Source organism: Lissotriton helveticus, chromosome 4_1, assembly GCF_964261635.1.
Source record: "Lissotriton helveticus chromosome 4_1, aLisHel1.1, whole genome shotgun sequence".
Classification (NCBI taxonomy): Eukaryota; Metazoa; Chordata; class Amphibia; order Caudata; family Salamandridae; genus Lissotriton; species Lissotriton helveticus.
This window is the reverse complement of record NC_136063.1, coordinates 1,502,127,624-1,502,145,581: the sequence shown is the minus strand read 5'-3', so window position 1 is coordinate 1,502,145,581 and position 17,958 is coordinate 1,502,127,624. Positions and strand designations below refer to the sequence as shown.

Below are 17,958 nucleotides of genomic sequence, written 5' to 3'. Positions count from 1 at the left end.
TTTAAGCAATGCCATAAACTATCTTACGTGTCACCTCCTACCCTAAACTTCCATGCATAACCATGTGTAAAGTTGAGTTCTGGGACATTTTTTAAATTTATTTTTAAATGATTTGTTTTGGTATTTCAGTATATATTTAGTTGTTCCACACAAAGCCATTAGCACACAAACATGAAATCCATGTGTTTATAGAGTTATATTTTGTACATTTAAAATAATTATTCTAAAACATCTTATTCGTCCTTGCACCGGATTCCTTCTCATCTCCTTCCTGAATTTATTTTCCTCCCTCTATTAGCCCATCTTCTCTTGCCTTTATTTTAGGAATTATTTTATTCCTCACATACCTTCTAAAAAGATTTCTGTGGTTGGTCATACTTGCCATTTCCAATTGTATACTATGAAGGAAATCTGGAACTTCATCTATTTTCCATGAACAAACTCCTTATTCAGTCTTTAGTTTTATAACAACTAGATAGTTGCTCTCTACAGTGTGGTTCTCCCATACAAAACTTTGCCATCATTTCAATATATTCTTTATTATTTAATTTACGTAGATTCTTTTTAGCTTGCTTGAATGCCAATTATGCATTGTTTTCAGTGTCATTACTTCTCCATTATATTTAAATGTACAATGTCTTTCTTCATCTGTTTTGACTGACTTACATTCTGCTTCTCAACCCACTGATAATTTACATTCAGCAGGGAAAGGCCTCATTTCCACGCATCTGCCCCTCTGTGCTCCCTCTATGGTTTAAAAAAAATTAAAAAAATTAAAAGTGTTTGCTAGCCTTTCCAGAATCCCGCCAGTCTGCATAATTTTCAGTTTGATCGTTTACTTGAGGTTGTTCATGATGGTTAGTGATTTTTTGTTAGAACACACAGTTTAATATTGTTTGAGTGCTTGGAATAAAAGTAGCTTTGGTCCAGTACAAATCAAATCAGTAGAATTATTTCAAAATATTGCTGGGACATGCACCTTGGGATCAAGTTTCAAATGTATTTTTCTTAAGATCTAGGCATACAAAGTTTCCCATTTAACATTTTCTTTCTCTGGGAACTACAAGTGAATAGTCCACAAAATAAGGCAAAACAGGTTCCTGTCAGTGTCTTCATCACTGGTAAAGTCTATTTAAATTTTCGAATTACATCTCAACAAGACAACATCAGAATGTGCAAAGAATTCAGGGTACGATCTACATTGTTTTACCTTCACTAAATGTTAACACACCAATACATATTAACACACCAATTAATGTTAATGTCACATACGCGTTATATGTACACTCATTAAACCTTTATTTCAAAACTAATAAATTACTATTTCACGTGCACCATCCTTCTATTATTATTTTGTCAGATAATACGTTCAGGAGTCCATGCAATCAATGGGTCAATGATCTGATCTGTAGGGACCACACCAACTTATTTTTCAGTTCACTGGCAAGGTTTTACAAATGCACATCTACATCTGTAAAATTTCAAAATCAAATATTAGTTTTATTAATACGACATATGCAAATGAGATTATTCACTAGCAGATACAAGTTAAACTGAACATGCGGATGAGGGCACCAGATTGGGCAAATGGGAAGTGTGCAGCACAGCATTTCCCAGAGCTCATACACATTGTACATTTTGTCCTGCAAAGACTGAAAATTACTGCCAGGAGAAACACTATATTGGAATACTGTCAACGTGGTTTAGCACCCTCTGCCCCGTGAGCATTGGAAATGTTGCTTGGCGAGCCCTCTGTTTAACTCTGCCTTACCACAGGTTTATCCTATAGAGGTAAACAGTCCTGCAATGCCACAGTTTTAGATGGTGCTTTATGTTAAGCACTGCAAAATGATCTAGACGCTCAAATGGTGCTCTACCCACTCAATCTCAGGAGAATCCTCCAGTGGTTCCACAGCTCAGCCTCCTACTGCCTGCTTGGTCTGGCATTAGTAAAGGTGCTGCTCAGCCACTATACTCTGCTTTGGAGAGATAGTTTCATAAGATGATATGCTTAGCCTTGGCCAAAGCAAGTTTCTTTGCAACTTCAGTCCCCAAATTATTGTCAACAACTACATTCCCACATGGCTTGGAAAGGAGGAAATGTGTCCAGTCCTCTTCCTCTCTGGTAAATTTGAGATCCATCAGTTTGTGCTTCTGAAGTAGGGTGGCCAAAATCGGAAATTCAGACCACAATTAATGAAGAAAATTCATTGTGTGTCCCTCTTTTTTGGGGATCTGGAGACCTGGTGTTTCAACCTCAGGTGTAACCGGAGCCTGCTAATTCATCTTTAGCTGCTTGGGCTTTGCTTTAAAACTGAAACCCATTTGGCATTTTTAAACTGGTATATTTGACACTTTGATAAGTCCGTTATAAATATGTAAGCAAGTTTGGTGCAGCTGCACAAACTCCAAATTTGAGACAGAACTATGAAATAGAAACCCATAGAACAAACTAACATGTTTAGGTGCTGGTACAACAGGCTACAGGCATTCTTTTGTGCATAACTGGCACCATTGACACTAGCCAACTGTTAATGTACAGAAGCATCTGGAAAAGTTGAAAAAATAAAATGCAAGCTTGAAACATACCTGTTCTACACTTACATCGAAAAAGAATGCTTGAGAACACGTTTTGTGCATAGACGGCTATAGCTGGTGAATTTAAATGCAGCGCTTTGGTCAAACGCCATAATTCTAAATTTTCTAAGAAAAGGCTAAAAAATTGAAATTTGCTGGATAAAATTCAATGGAAAGGGATGGAAGAATTAATGTGTGCCTGATTGTGGACAATGGAGAGAATTTTGCCCCCGGACCCAATACGGAGCAACCATTCCAAAGAATCTCTAGTTGACTTACAAGAGCAAAAGTGTGCAGCTACTGTTAATTGGTGCCTGCTTGCCCACTGGAACTTCTCCACTGAAGCTGAACAGTGCAAAAGGTCATGAAAACCCGCTATACCCTGACATTTCTAATATCTGTTATCAGTGAATTCTTCAATCTCTTCATGGTTGAACTCTTACCGGCTCTTGATGAAACTAACAGCCATGCTTCCACATCTCAGCACAACAGCACTAAACCACCTAGAATACACGGACAACGTGGTTCTGTGTAGCTTACCCACACTAAGTCTGCAGAGACTGATAAACACACTCCACTTGCACACTACAAAAAACAAACTCGTGATCAACAAGGTGAAGAAGAGTTTGCAAAAAGGAGTCATGCATGGACAATCAATCATAAATGGCTATCCAATACTAAAGTAAGCGTCTTACTTAGCCTGCACATTCCCGCCATCTGAAGCTCAAGCTGCAGCAGTGTCGCCTGGGATGTACACCCACCATAGCGGAGAACCTGCATGGCTGCACTCTGGTGTCAGAGACAGCCACTTATGCGGCTCTAATAACTCGAACCTTCTGTACCTAACCTGCATTTGTATCATAATGACAGAGGAGAAGAGGTGCCTCCTACCCTAACTAAAAAGCAAAGGGATCTTCACATGCAGGCAGACTGCGATATCCTGCCTAGAGCCAGACAACCCTTTTCTAAACTGTTGCTTACTGAATTTGTAAACAAACTTGAACAAAAACTACAAGTGACCGAGTGTACCAAGGAGTAGTTGCACCTCAGTTTTCAACACAACTCCTTGTGGAAATGTCAGAACCCTGGGCCATGCTGCTAGCTGGAGTGGAAACACAAACATCATAATTACGGGATATCCTGGCCCCCTGGAGACTTCTTACAACTTACAGACAGCACATAACCATCTTCTGAAGCTGCAAACTTGTACGCTGAACTGACGTTCGCAAAAAACGTTTTAATAAATTTGAATAAAAACTATTCCAACAAGCATCTGAGCGCATTGTTACATAGTTGGACCCCAGTTTTTAATTTTCTGCAAAAATACTCCGAAACCTTGGCCAGCCTGCTAGCCGCAGCAGAAATCTTAACACCAAACCTATGGACTATCGTGGCACCCTGGGGTTATCTGGCAACTTCCAGATGGAGCACGAGCACTTTAAAGTTGTTAATCTGCACGTATAAACTGTTGCTTCATGAGCTTTCTTACCTAAAACTTTCTTTTATGGTTTTGTAACTGCTGTTTCCTCTTTTGTACGATTTTAACTAATCGAAGCAAATAAAGTTTACTTACTTAGGTATCTGTGGAACTTTTCACCTGTGTCTCTGTAGTGCATGAGAGTCACTGGACAAAGAAGACTGTTGCTGCTGCGTAGCACTACCAGGTACCACCTATTACTAGAAATTCTGCTGTAGACCTGAATTAACACTGTGGAGAGTGCTTCCAACTAAGAAACCATAAACTCATTTCCGGGGAACCAATCCTAAGGATCTGGGCATTTTGTTCCCAATCAGCTACAAAGAAGGACCAGAATTTCCTCACAGAAAACAATTTACTTTGTGTGACCCACGGCTCTTATCAAGACTCTGGCACTTCTCCCCACCCCAAAAGTCTCTACATTTCCAAGAAAACTGTGTAAATCACATCTGGCTGCTAGCACTTTCAGGGCTGCAACATACTTCGTAGTTGGCTCACGAGGATACGAGTATGTGGTGTAGAACTTGGTGTGCCATAGCTATATTTGGCTCCCCCATTAAATGTTTCCTTAAGCAATCAAAAGCTTTATTAAATGTATTACAATGCTCTAGCGGCATGATGAACAAGAGCACATTTTAATAAAATAGATTCCATTAAAAACATTCATATAGTCAATAACATTAATAATGCAAACAGTATTAAAATATAGCAAAAAACGTTGAACTACTGCTCCGATCTTTTAAGGACTAACTTGTTTATGTGTGGCAGTGAATATATAGATAGTAAACAAGACCTGACAAAAAAAAAATGAAACACTGGTTGGCGCATCAAGAGTTAGAAATGTGCTTCCAGATAGCATGCATTCCACTTTAAGATATATCCAGTATTTAAACAAAGAATGCAATTCAATGGGTAAATTTACTACTGTATGTAATAGATTGATTGATACAAAATATTGATGTTACTCAAGAATGCATCGTGGGAAAGTTAGTGTTTTGCACTGAAGACCCTAATTTGTTAATGGATACAGAACCATGCAAAACATGGTTCCATATCCATGGAGCCTTGCAACTAAAAGCAGCTATACCCTTAAACTTGATGGAGAACCCCCTACGGTTTCCACTGACCCCTGAAACTAGCCAGTTATGGTGAGCAATCCAACCCGTAGCTTGCCCACAGTGCTGGACCTCCCACATGATGCGCCAAATAGCGTCACAAATTAGGTGGCAAGTGATGAAGATATACCTTATATTAACACTGTTGTTCAAGATAAACTGCACAAATCCTGCTAGAATGCCACACAGCTTTTATGCTCACTGAACAGTCTCTGTTAAAAGAGGCAATGGACAGACATATCCCCAACTGTCTTAGAGACCATTACTTTTGGCCAGGCTCACATAGTCAACGCTACACTCACATTTAGTACCCTTCACTATAACGGGTTAAGTATATTCTTTGAAAAAAAGCAACTTTGCACAGAAAAGAGGCATCAGACCAATATGACTGAAATGCATGTAATGTGCATGGCATGTACTTGGTTCTATAACTTTATGCCCACAAAGTTGATAAGCTGAACATCATTTTCCCAAAAGTCACCTGACCTGTGTGTTATATTCAGTAACTTGTAAGAGAGAGACTAGCTGTCAGCTAATTTAAGCAAACATACTAGCCACAGAATTGTTTTTTAACTCTCTAACAAAATCACTACTGTTAATACACGGATGGAATCCCAATTTAATGGGGTAAAGAAAAACACCACCACCTTACAAACCTAAAACAAAATTGTACAGCGTCACTCAAGGACCCCTTAATGGTGTGCTTGACAATCACAATACAACAAACCTACAGAACGCATCCCAAAGTTCACAGACTTTTAGCATAACATGCATAGAAACAAACAATAGCATATCCACAGTTATGTCTCCACTGGTGCTAATGGTTAGGGGATATGTGGTGTCACTATGTATGTCATTTGCAATGTCATCTGTAATGCGAGAGGTCAAAGCAGCAGTGGTGGCAAGTAATGGTTGCACTGCTCACATGAACTGCGTAATTTCAGTTTTTTGTGACACAGACAATGTGATGTTTAGGTTTTTAATGACCAAGTAACAATGAAATGGCCATATATGGGTATCCTCATATATTCTCCAATTAATTTCCTTCACGTGGATGTATTAGAATTGCATTGATCAATCATAGTTGGCCAGTTTCACAGGATGTTAATTTTTATACCATAATTTTTTTTAACGTTGGGTGTCTTTCATGACTTTTTGAGATTTTATTACAATAGGCTCTGAACATACTTCATTTTTTTGGGGAGGGTGTCATTTGCTTCCTGTGATGGTGCCTTTTCCATTTTGTTTTTGTAGCCCCAAATTCAACTGATGTGAGAAGAGGACAGGAATTCTCACATTGGCTAGGCCAAATTTGAGGATCACAGGTTTTTCGGATTCTTTTATCCAAGGAATAACATTTTACACCGTTCCTTCGGTGTTGCCTCACCCCCCTTACACCATCTTGGCCCCAAGACTTTTCAGAACGAGGCTTTTGAACTATGAACAAATTGACTGCAGTTGGATTAACAACCATCCCTGTTCAGCCAACGATACAGGAAAGGTTTTTGAACTACTCACATTTTTAAGTTCAGCCCAGGTATCTCTAATGTTTTGAAGACATTTAAAAAACGACTACAAATATTTTACACAAAACCATAAACATATTTAAATATAGTATGCACCCAAAAAAGAACAGGTTGGAGAATCACATGCCCATGTACCTTTTGACCACTTGGAGTAATATGCCTATTTCAAAAAATTAATAAAAAGAGAGAGGGCAGGCATACAGTTCAGATAATTCATGCAGATTCGTTCAATAGGGCAAGTTATTAGCACTCCAAAACCAAATGCTTTTTCTATGCAAATTCAACTATGTAAACCTAGAGAGCACTCAAGTCCACTCCTCGCTTTATGTGAGCCTCTGTCAGTGATTGCCATCGCTTCTAAATCTGCCCTTCCAATGCACCTCTTTTCTTTAACACTAGAAATGGTAATTGTCTGAATCTATGAGGACTACGCCTTTCAGTTTGTTGATGTTCATTATTTACATCAGGTTCAGTAAGTTCTCGAATGAATCAATAATTTAAAAAAACAAAAAAAAACACTTGTTTACAGCTTCTGTTCTGAATCTTGCTAAGTTATTCATGACTGTTTTTACTCCCCTTCGGATGCCCTGCTTGCCCAGGTCTCATTTTCCATTTTCCTTTTACCAAGTTTTCATTCCATGGATTGGGGATAGGAGTGCTAAGCTCCACTGAACTGGGCAGTGCATCACTTCTTCCAGATCGTAGTTAAGATACTATTTCCTTCTCCAGAAACAAAGTGGATACAAAAATTACTTTCAAATCTAACGTAAAAATGAGAATCTCTTTTGCAGGCATCAAGGCACCTTGCTTTTTCTTGGAACAGCACTCTGCTAGGGTTCTCACCAATGGTTTGGTACTTCAGCCCACTAAACAATGGCAGCCACTTTCGAACAGCTCTAGTGAAATTAATTCAATAACTGAATATCATTCAATTACGCCTGAATAGCATCGTAGCTCATGTCAGAGTCTGGGTATTTCATTTGGCAAGCTCACTGTGGCTGCATCCTCGACAATGTTGCAACGTCACTGACTCATGACAGCCTATTGATTCAACAATCTGCAATGCTGGTAGAGCATCGAGATCAGCTGTACTTTAACCAAGCTCACCAGTTCCCAACTCATCCTTTCAGGTAGGTTGAACCGTCAAGTCCAGGGTAGTCGCTATGGAGCAGAAGGGCTTAGCAGGCACCATCTTCCACTACTACTCATCAGGGTGTTGGGTTCAACAGATCAGTCACCTCATCTCAATTAGTCACAAGGACTAAAAGGTTCACATGCTCATCCAGAATATTCTGCAAAAATGTGTGTCCATAGGCAAGGCTGAAGGGGTCCTCAAATGAGAAGTGCTCACTGAAGCTCAGAGCCAGTAGGATACCTTTACAAAGCCAACAAACGTAATCTTACTTGTTCATGAAAAACACAAACTGAGGCTTTTGAAAATATACCAACAATTGCATCAAGACTGTTGGGACGGAAAAGTCCTCTGCATGGTAACCAACCTGATCCCCTGCCCTGAGTGCCCAACTGCTCTGTTGTCTGGATCGCTAATGCTGATTTTTGTTGTCATAGGCAAACATGGATCAAGCGTGTGTGCCATTACATAAGCCTGTCTCATTGATTGTGGTCTTGTTGGACTGGGAGGTGCACCCAAAGCGCTACCCTGAAAGTGGTGGAAATATACTGCCTTCACCAGGAGTTAAGCAGCACGAGTGCAGCATACTATGTAGTGATCAATAGGAGTGAAAAGGTCCTTTTTAACCTGCGTCACAGGAGTAAAGCCTACAGGCTCACTCAGCTTTTTAAACGTTCAGTTTCTGTGTACTTAACTCACCCTTGGCCTAGATCGGCTTGTGTGAAGTGCTGTGCAGCGCATAGGCAGTGTTATCAGAGCTGGGTGTATGTGTGCCAAGGGAGGGTACAAAAAAGGGATAAGGCAGTGTTGAGCAGTGCATATATGGTGAATTCATGTGCTGCATGTACATGTGCCTTTGAATGGTACAGTAGTTGAAGGATGTAGTGCTGTGCAGTACGTGCGTGTTAAATGCATGTAATGGGTGTATGTGTGCCCGTGAATGGTACAATATAGGGAGGATAAAGTGCATGCATGTTCAAGGCATAAGCTGGATGTATTTGTTCCAAGTGATACAGTACATAGAGGGTACAGTACTGGGCGGAGTGTCGAAGCAGGCCCCAAGTGCATGTGCGCCTGTAGATGGTACAATACACGGATTGCACTGGATTCTACTTTGGAAGACCCACACCTGCATGGAGAGGAGGCAGAGAGATCCTGCTAGGCAGGTTTGTGTATTTCTGCACTCTTGTAAGATGGGTTGGAAACACATTGAGGCGAGAAGAGCGAGGCTTTCACAGTACACATCAAAAGGGTACAATCAGATTCAGTGAGCGGTCACAAGGAAGGGGTCTGGATCAAAGAGTAGGGCAGGAGACCCTGGGCTAACCTTTTGATGCATATATTACTGTGACCGACATCGAAGTGTGAACTGTAGTCACTCTTGTGGCCTGTGTTGTGGGACTGTCAGCTTTAGAGACACTCCTTCTGTAACAGGCTGCTTTTCAAGAGGAAGAGGGAGCAGAGTAGTGGACACTACATTTGTTAAATACAGTACCTTCTATTATCCACCTTAGAATACTCACTTTTTGAGAAGCAGATTTTCATTTTGCATGCCTTTAATTGACAAGTGTCTCACTCCAAATCTACTCATCATGCACTTTAGTAGGGTGACCTTTGCATCTCTGTCAAGAAATATCTATTTTCAATTGTTCTGGTATTAAGAGGGAAATGCAAACAGCATCCCACTCCTCATTCTTCAGCATCTATGAGGTGAATTGAAACACTACCCTGTAGACAGAAACAAAATGCAGGGCTGCTTTGAAGACTCTTAAATCATATTAGCCATTTCAGAATAAAGAGGATACTGGGGAAAAAAGTCACAAACATCAAAATGATCCTGCAAATGGACAGCATTGTACCCACCAACTCAGACAAGTGACAAGAAGCTTGGCATTTCTCCATGTCATTTTTCACTTGAAAGAGTGTTGGCGTAGAATTTTCAAGTACTGCGAATGCAACGTTTTTTTACATTTTTAATGCTACTTTATGACAAACACAAATCATGTGTACAGTTATGAACACCATCTTGCAGTAAAAAAATAGTTGCAAACTTAGAATGGACAACGTCAATAAAACAATACTAATGTTTATATTATCCAAGGAGTGTGATCACATAATGAATTTCACAGTTAAGAGTTTGAATTAAGCGAACCAGATCTCCTATCATCAACTCAGCTAGAAAATGGGTGACTGTCACAAAAATGTAAGTCACCGGCAGTGTGCATTCGCAGCACTGATATGGAATACACAAGTGAACTGAACATCCCAACTAAACACTGGCCGTGACTACAACACTGATTGAAGACAGGTCTGGTATCTTAGATCTACCACTAAACATTATGCTGTTCCAGAGAAATTAGAGGAAATATAGTACTTCTTTAGGACCTAATCCCAAAGAGCAGTAAAACTTAGGAATGTTTTAAAAGGAAGATCAATAACCAAGAACATGCTTTCAATCTTTGGGTGTGACCCTCAACATAGCAATGAGAACTTACTTTGCTTCAGGTTTTTGATAAATGCTGACCGGCCTTCAATCAAGTTCCATGTCCTGGAAAAGAAAGACACAAAATAGTGAAAAACAGAAGACATATAGCATAGTTACATACCTCACCAGTATTTAAAATGAGGACCCAGATGACACATATCCATTGTACGAAACAAACTGAGGCTCTGCCATCAAGTAATGGTTGATTTGCACTGAACCCTCTTTCTCTCGCCCATACACACAATCACATGTCAAAAACCACCATTACCGAAGTGAATGGTATTAATGAATGCAATGAAAGAAATATGCTTTTGGAGCAAGTGATATTTCAAACTGAGCTATGGTAATATTATTGGGCTCAATATTGGGGTAGGATCACAGCTCTTACTTAGCATCTCACTCCTTACATACCTGTCTTCTCCTACCTTAAGGTCTTGTCCGTCCCCACTGACAAAGCTAATTTTCCAGAGGGATGAATGGAAAGAGACGTCACATGTCCCCTAGGACAAATAAAAACAGAAGTGTTGACTCTATAAAACTGCTCAAATTATATATATATATATATATATATATATATATATATATATATATATATATATATATATATATATATATATATATATATAAATATAATACACACACATAAGAGGACTCACTTGTGAGCTTTGAACGATTTCAAGCACTCCCATTTCTTGGAATTCCACACACAGATCAGTCCATCTTCAGCACCGCTGAGTAAATGTGACGTGCCATAAAATTCAAGGCAGGACACTGTCCCTGAAGATAAAAGACGGGAGCCTTTAGCATTTATGAGATAAAAACATGCATTTCGCACTAGTCTCTCAGTGTACCTCTGTCTTTTAGCTATATATTCAGATCACCAGAAACACATAAATGTAACTGTATTTCTTAAGGAAGGAGGGGACGGAAGTTATACCAATTGGAATAATTTAGATCAGATGTGCATTTTTGAGAAGGTGCCATACTATTAAAAAAATATATGTCTAGACGCAACCTCTAAATACTACTAAAGGAGGGAGATAAACAAGGGGGACTTATCTTAGGAGTCAGAATGTAATTACTAATCTAAAACATACTAGTCTGTCTCAGTCTGTGGACTAAACAGTTCATGGCAGTAGTGAACAGGCATCAAGTTACCAAGTGGAACAAAACCCGTTTCCAAACAAATAGGAAATCTTAGTGTGGCTTATGGGAAGCAACAACTACCCGCAGTATCATATTATCTTGAGAAATACCCAGGGAGTTAAAAACTCCCCTCGCAAAACAAAACCCACAATAGAAGACTCAAAGGATTAATGGCCATATTTCACCAATGACATATTTCGCCCTGTCGATTTGCCACCAATAGACAGGCCCCTTCCTGCCAAAGTGCATCAGGCCTAGGACCCTTTGACAAAATAGGAGATCAGAAAAAGTAAATGTAATATTCATTTATTATCCCAATTAAGTATTTCTAATTTCAAAAGGAACAAGCATTTACAATGCAACGGTTTCGCCTTTGGAAAAGTTTGAGCTATTGGCATTGTAAATGACAAAATTTGTATTTATGTGTTGGTTTTGAAAACAGATAAATAAATGGCATTGTCATTTACATTGCCAATAGCTCTAACTTTTCCAAAGGCGAAACCGTTGCATTGTAAATGCTTGTTTAAAAATTGTCATTGTCTATAGACGCTCACTCCGAAAACATATTTTTTTTAAGTGGTCAGCATTGGAAATTAATCGTGTTAGTGGTAAGGCAGAATGCAAGAGCTAGAATAGGAGCATAAAACAAGCATTGGAAAAGTCAATAGGTTTTGTCTTTTAGTATTGCTAATGCAGACAAATTGGCTTTGCCAGTGCTTATTGCTGATGCTGTTGAGCTTCAGAAAAAGAAAGAAAATATATGGTGGTTTGATGATGTTGAACAGCACCGACAATAAAAAAGTGTGATGATGTTCAAGCTTGCAAGATATGGCTCTTGATGCTGTGGCTGCCCTGTGTGATGATGTTTACGAGCGCATGCATAACCACACATGCATGCATATGCAATTATGTGAGTGCCATTTGATTGTTCCAAGATTATGGACGCTAATCTTGGAGTGGTAAATAAGAACAATAGGTTAAATGTGTGCCACTGTTTTTAAAAAAGAGTGGCCTGGTAGCAAATTGCAGCGGCCAGGCACTCTAAAAATGTAAAAAACAAATTTAAAAAATACTGACGGAAGAGGCAGGGAAGCAAAGGTGTAGCAGACTGGGCTGGGTGGGAAGTTAGCGCCTCTGTGCCACAGCATTAACATGTAACAAGATAGGGGAGCAATGGAGGAGATGGGGCAGCTGAATTTAAAAGATATAACCAAAATGCAGAGTGGGGCAAGGGTAGCAATGGTAAAGCGGGGAGGGCAACATGGAGAGCATGGGTCAAGAAAATGAGGGGTATGCACCACATAGGGAGAGCACATGTAAACATGTGCACTCCCATGGAGTGCTAGAGGTAGACAAAAAAGTAGTTCAGTGAGCTTGGGCAGTGGCAGGATACAAGTAGCCCAATCAGAAGAATAGTAAACAAAGCTATGTTCCAGTAGAGGCACAAACACAAATAGAGGTAGGAAAGCCACTGAATAAGATGAATGCAATGGGATAGACAAGAAAGCGAAGCAACGGTAAGCAATACGTTGACCCAAAGCATAGTGTAGGTAATTACACTGTCCACAGTAGGCCTTCTTCAACAGACAGCTAAAAGGCGTCTGTAGGCAAGACCTAAACAAGCATTGCTAAAGCAATGCTGTAGGTCGAGACCTAAAACAGTGGAACTTCACTTCCTCCTCCTTTCCCGCTCCTTACCCACAGCGTGACCTAACCCCAAAGCCTGACTGTACACTCTAGTAACCTTCAAGACACAGATTCAACCCAAAAAAATCTATGTGTCCCATTGAAAGTAACTACTTCATCTTCTGCATATAGGTATGTTCAAAAGATTCAGAACGCTTACATATACTCATGCCATGCCACACCACTGCTCTTCTGTACACATCTCTGCATTCATTCATTGACTCTAGGCTCTTAATGCTGCAGATGCAATGGCCCTGAGATTGTGAGGGACCAACTGCACCCCATTTATGGCTATCTTTTACTACTTGACCTGGAGGCAGGGCATTGTATTAGCTTGCCCTGAAGCCTATGGCAACGTTGGTACAGCCAACAGCCAACAGTTTACCTTATTATCTGTGGGAGAGGCCGTCTACTGAGTGACGTCACAGTAGGTTTTACAAACCGGACTCATAAAACAAACTGGCATTCTTACCAACCAACTGGTACCATTATTGCCGATCACTGTTGAGGATGTAAGATTGGGCAAGAGGACAAGTTTCGTTTTCCTTTTCAACGGACGACCCCCTTTAAATGCACGGACAGCGCCATCTTTCCATTTGCTAATAATTGTCAAAATCAGCGTGTGTGAACCAATCCACACATACCTTGGAGAACGGTCTAAATATCGATTTACATAGGTAACCCAATCCAGTTTATGCGGGATGAACACTGTGGCTTTTCGTTTTTACTCCTATTTTTATTTTTACATGCGCGCATATCCTAGCAACAGCTGCAGCCAGCAGCTTGCGGAGTGGCCTCCTGGGCCGCTCTGGACTTCGAGGACCCTTGAACATGTGGACCTCGATCCCCTGCACACCAAGGCACTTGGCGCTCTCCGGGGCCCTGGGAGGGTGACAGCGGCGCGCAGACTGTCGGCCTGTCTGGGGCCAGCAGGGTGACAGGAATGTCCTGGGAAGGCCCGGGAGGCGCGAGCCAGGCCTCGGGTGTCAGGGGGGGCCGGACACCGGATCCCCCTTGGCTTCCGCGCCCTGGCTGCAGGTGCAACCCAACCCCGGCGAAGCCCCCACAGGCCTCCCCTCCCGGAGAACCAAAAATGTTCTCAAATAGGCCCAAAACAACAAAACACTCTCTAACAAGAAAAACACAATTTCTTCCATGAGCGCATGAAGCCAAAAAGAAAATGGTTGTCTTTTGCACACCAATTGTGGAGCGAGAATACTACAGGCACACAAATGAATACCATCGCTGAACTGCACGAATTTACCAGTCAAAACTCACAATCATTAACTTAACATCACTAAGGTAGAATGAGAAGGCAGTGATGGAAATCATGATGTCACTGCATTGACACCCCTAGTCGGAACTGGCTCACAGGGAAAATAGGCAGTGCCCGATGGGCTGATCTGACACGTTAGTGTATTGGACGTTTTTTGGCTGTTTGTGGGTCTGTTTATGGACTGTTGTGCATGTTTTTACTGTCGATTTCCCGGATATTAAAACAAGCATTGCCTGCAGCAATCCATGCAGTATTCCATACATTGCAAAAAGGCATCCAGCTTATCTTTACAAGTTCAGGACAGTTCCCATTTGCAAACATGGGCCACTCTTTCAGCTATCCTAGGGATGTACTTTAATTTTGATGCCCGGGCCTATTTTCTGCCTCAGTCAGACCCCGATGATGCCCAACGTCTAGCGTGCAAGTGATGGACTGGCGCCATGACAGGTGCAAATGTCTTCTATGAGCTGGCAAAAACACACACATGCGATGGATTTGCTAACTTCAACCTGTTTGCGAACGACAATGCAAAAAATGCATTTTGCAATCTTCTAAAGCAGGGCGGAGTGCATCGTGCCACAGACGGCTGCAAAACTCAACACCATAAATAAATCACAGCTACCGTTCCCCCCCCACCCCCACCCATCTCTCCTGGGAGAGTGACTGGGGGAGTTTGTCTCTTTATTTTCTCTTGGGCCGGTTTTTGAGAGGAGAACGAGGACGGAGGGGGCTAACAGGGTCAGCTGTCAGTGGAATGCCTCTTAGTATTCAGGTTACCCACCCAAGCAGAACGCGGAGAAGAGAGAGAGGGGGGAGTGGATGAGGGCGGGGATATCTGCCCTCGCTCTCCCGTGTTAAACCAACACACAAGGCCCTGCAGGCACTTGAGGGGGGCAGTTTTCAGGGGATGCTCCTAGGCCCCTCTAATCGAGGTTTGGAGCTCTGTCTGCATGTGTGACAAAAGTACCTCATCCCTGTCCCCTCCCCACGACAAGAAGCTACGCTCTAGTCTAGACACCTGTGTTTACAAACCCCCCTTCAAAACAGCACCAGCTCCCAGCCTGGCCCCAGAGATGCTAATAAAACGCTGCATACGTAGGACGCAGGGGTCGACGGGACCCTTGGGGGGCTCGGCCACGCTGTGCTGTCACCCAACAGTGATAAGAACCCAACACAGCGCCAACGACTGACTCACTTCACACCCAGACAGCTTTACATATCTTAAACAGAACAAGCAAACTACCGCGTTGATGTGAATTTTATTAGCAGCAAAGCGTGCCCATGGCTAACTATTAATGTTAACAAGCCCGTGCACTGCAGAGGAGCCTGGGTAAGCCACATAACGTCATCGCAAATGATGAGCGCGTGTGTAAACCCGCAATTATTCGACAAGCACAACAAGGCGACGAGCCCAGGGCTGAAGCCTCGCATCCGGACGGGCTAGCAGAAGCAAGCTGGCACCGAGCAGGGAAATGTAACCGCTGCCTGGCGCTGAGGAGGGAGCGCACAATGGGCTCCCAGGCAACATCCAGCGAGCGCGCAGGGTGATCTCAGGCACTTTATTAGCGGGGCTAATGAGAGATGGCCCACATCGCTCTTTTCCAGGACCCCGGGCTCAGGTTACACATTTTACATTACATTTTACATTACGCGCAGTAAGTAAATACACTCATCACCAGCAATTGCACCGTTGGTTTTCCCTCCCCCAGGCGGTCTCTCTCTCACACAAGCAGGCACACTCGCCGGATGAAGGCTGGCTGAAGCCGCTCACTGTCCTGTGGCGAAACAATGTGACACACGAATCTACACTTTCACATTTAGATTAGGGAGCACGTAATCTGACGTGTACACTAGGCAGGATTAACCCCCCCCCCCTCCTCCCATCATTCTCCTCACAACTGACCTGAAGGGACACGACTTTCTTGCCCTCCCTATCACGGTTCCTTAATGCGACACAAATCTCTCCAAATCTAATAAAGTGTTTTTCTCTCTCAGCTCTTTTTTCCTCTCTTGTTAAATGATCTAAGATTGCTCTGTTGTTCTGCACGAACAGGTGAGTTCTGCCGAAAAAAAACACACAACGTGGGGATTGTTTATAGACAACAAGCGCCTCTGGCAGTGAGCGGTGAACAGCCAAACTCTCTCCAGCGCCGCAGGTCACATATCCGGGCTGGAAGCAGAGACGCAGTACCGGCTCTGTTCCACAATAAAGCATGCGGTGCCAGGCCCGAGGGCACATGCTATGCGCAGCTTTAACCTATAGCCACTTTACGGCGAGCTGGTGTGAAGGATGTGCCAAACTGGCACAGAGATCATTAGAACCAGGAAAAAACAAGTAGCAAGAAATTAGTGCCCTCAGACTGCCCCTCCATTAAGCGGGTATTCCACTGTTTCCCTGGCACCAACTGCACATCAGAGCTCAGGCGCGCTTCTGCGACAAGGCAGGTGAATTACGGTGCCAGCCCTTACAGGTGGGTACCACAACACAAACAACATGGCATGCACGAGAAACCGCTGTACCAGTGATGACACGCGCTGTTGTTTCTCAGCAAAGTGGTAGGTGCCATTCTCCAGTCAACAACCCGCACACCAACTTATCGTACTCACTCCAGAGACCGCAGGACGGTCATGTTTCTACCTTTGGGCTTCCTCGCGAACACATCACAAACAAAGGCGCCCAGCCTGAGCAGGAATTAGCGAATTACGACGCCACATGCTACTAAATTGGCGCGATTCCCATGCCAGCTCATTAAAGCCCCCACTGGCTCCATTCTCAGGATGTGTGCAGACCTCACACCGTCACCGGAGGTGTACAATGTCTCCGACCGGAGGAGACGGCGACGAAAGCATGCACCACCGTGTTGCTCTCTGCCATCAGGTGCCGAAAGCACAGTGGAGCACAGTGCTGCAGCCACCTCGGAGAGGGGGCGACAGTCGCACCAGACACGTCCAGCCAAGACCACAGTGCATGTGGCGGAGAATGCAGAGTAGAGACGCTCTGTTTGCAGCCATAGACAACCGCAGTAAAGTTACACCTGCCCCCCTGCACCCCCAGACTACAAACCACCTTAGCAAACAAGAGATATTATGACTGCTCTTCAACCTCCGTCTCCAGACATTTTTCTGCGTTTTCTGACACCCCCCACCCCATCTGCTTCCGTTCCGGAGACTTCCCAACCCATTCCCCCAGCAACCATCCTACTGTTGTAAAGCAATGATACGGTGCAAGCAGAACGAACAAGTCAGGTCCCGGGCCGGCAAGCCAATCACAGCGCGGCCCGGGAATGACGTCACGGGGGTGTCCCGGGCCGGCAGCCAATCACAGCGCGGCCCGGGACAAAGGGGCGGGGCTTAAAAAAACACCGCAAAACGCCCCCGAATCGCGTTTTCAAGAGAAAGCGTGATTGACAGCCTCTGTCTCCCAATGGCTAGCCTCCATTTATGGAGCTAGCCAATGGTAGACAGAGGCTGAACCAAAGTACATATGTAGGATCATGAGGTTTCGCCATGGGCGGAGCAACTGCTACGCAGTTGCAAC

The 17,958-nt window shown here is 42.9% G+C and overlaps 1 protein-coding gene across 3 annotated transcripts in view; it reads right to left on the bottom strand.

Moving 5' to 3' along the window:
- PAK1IP1 (PAK1 interacting protein 1) overlaps positions 1 to 17,958 on the bottom strand; it is a 210,541-nt gene that overhangs the window by 107,740 nt on the left and 84,843 nt on the right. For 2 of the 3 annotated variants that reach the window (XM_078688087.1, XM_078688089.1), the window contains exons 3-5: positions 10,969 to 11,089; positions 10,738 to 10,812; positions 10,323 to 10,375 (exon numbers count right to left, since the gene is read on the bottom strand). In XM_078688087.1, coding sequence (XP_078544213.1) covers positions 10,323 to 10,375; positions 10,738 to 10,812; positions 10,969 to 11,089 — 249 coding nt within the window. Of the gene's footprint in view, positions 1 to 10,322; positions 10,376 to 10,723; positions 10,813 to 10,968; positions 11,090 to 17,958 lie in introns of all 3 variants that reach the window. The other variant, XM_078688088.1, reaches the window with a different exon arrangement.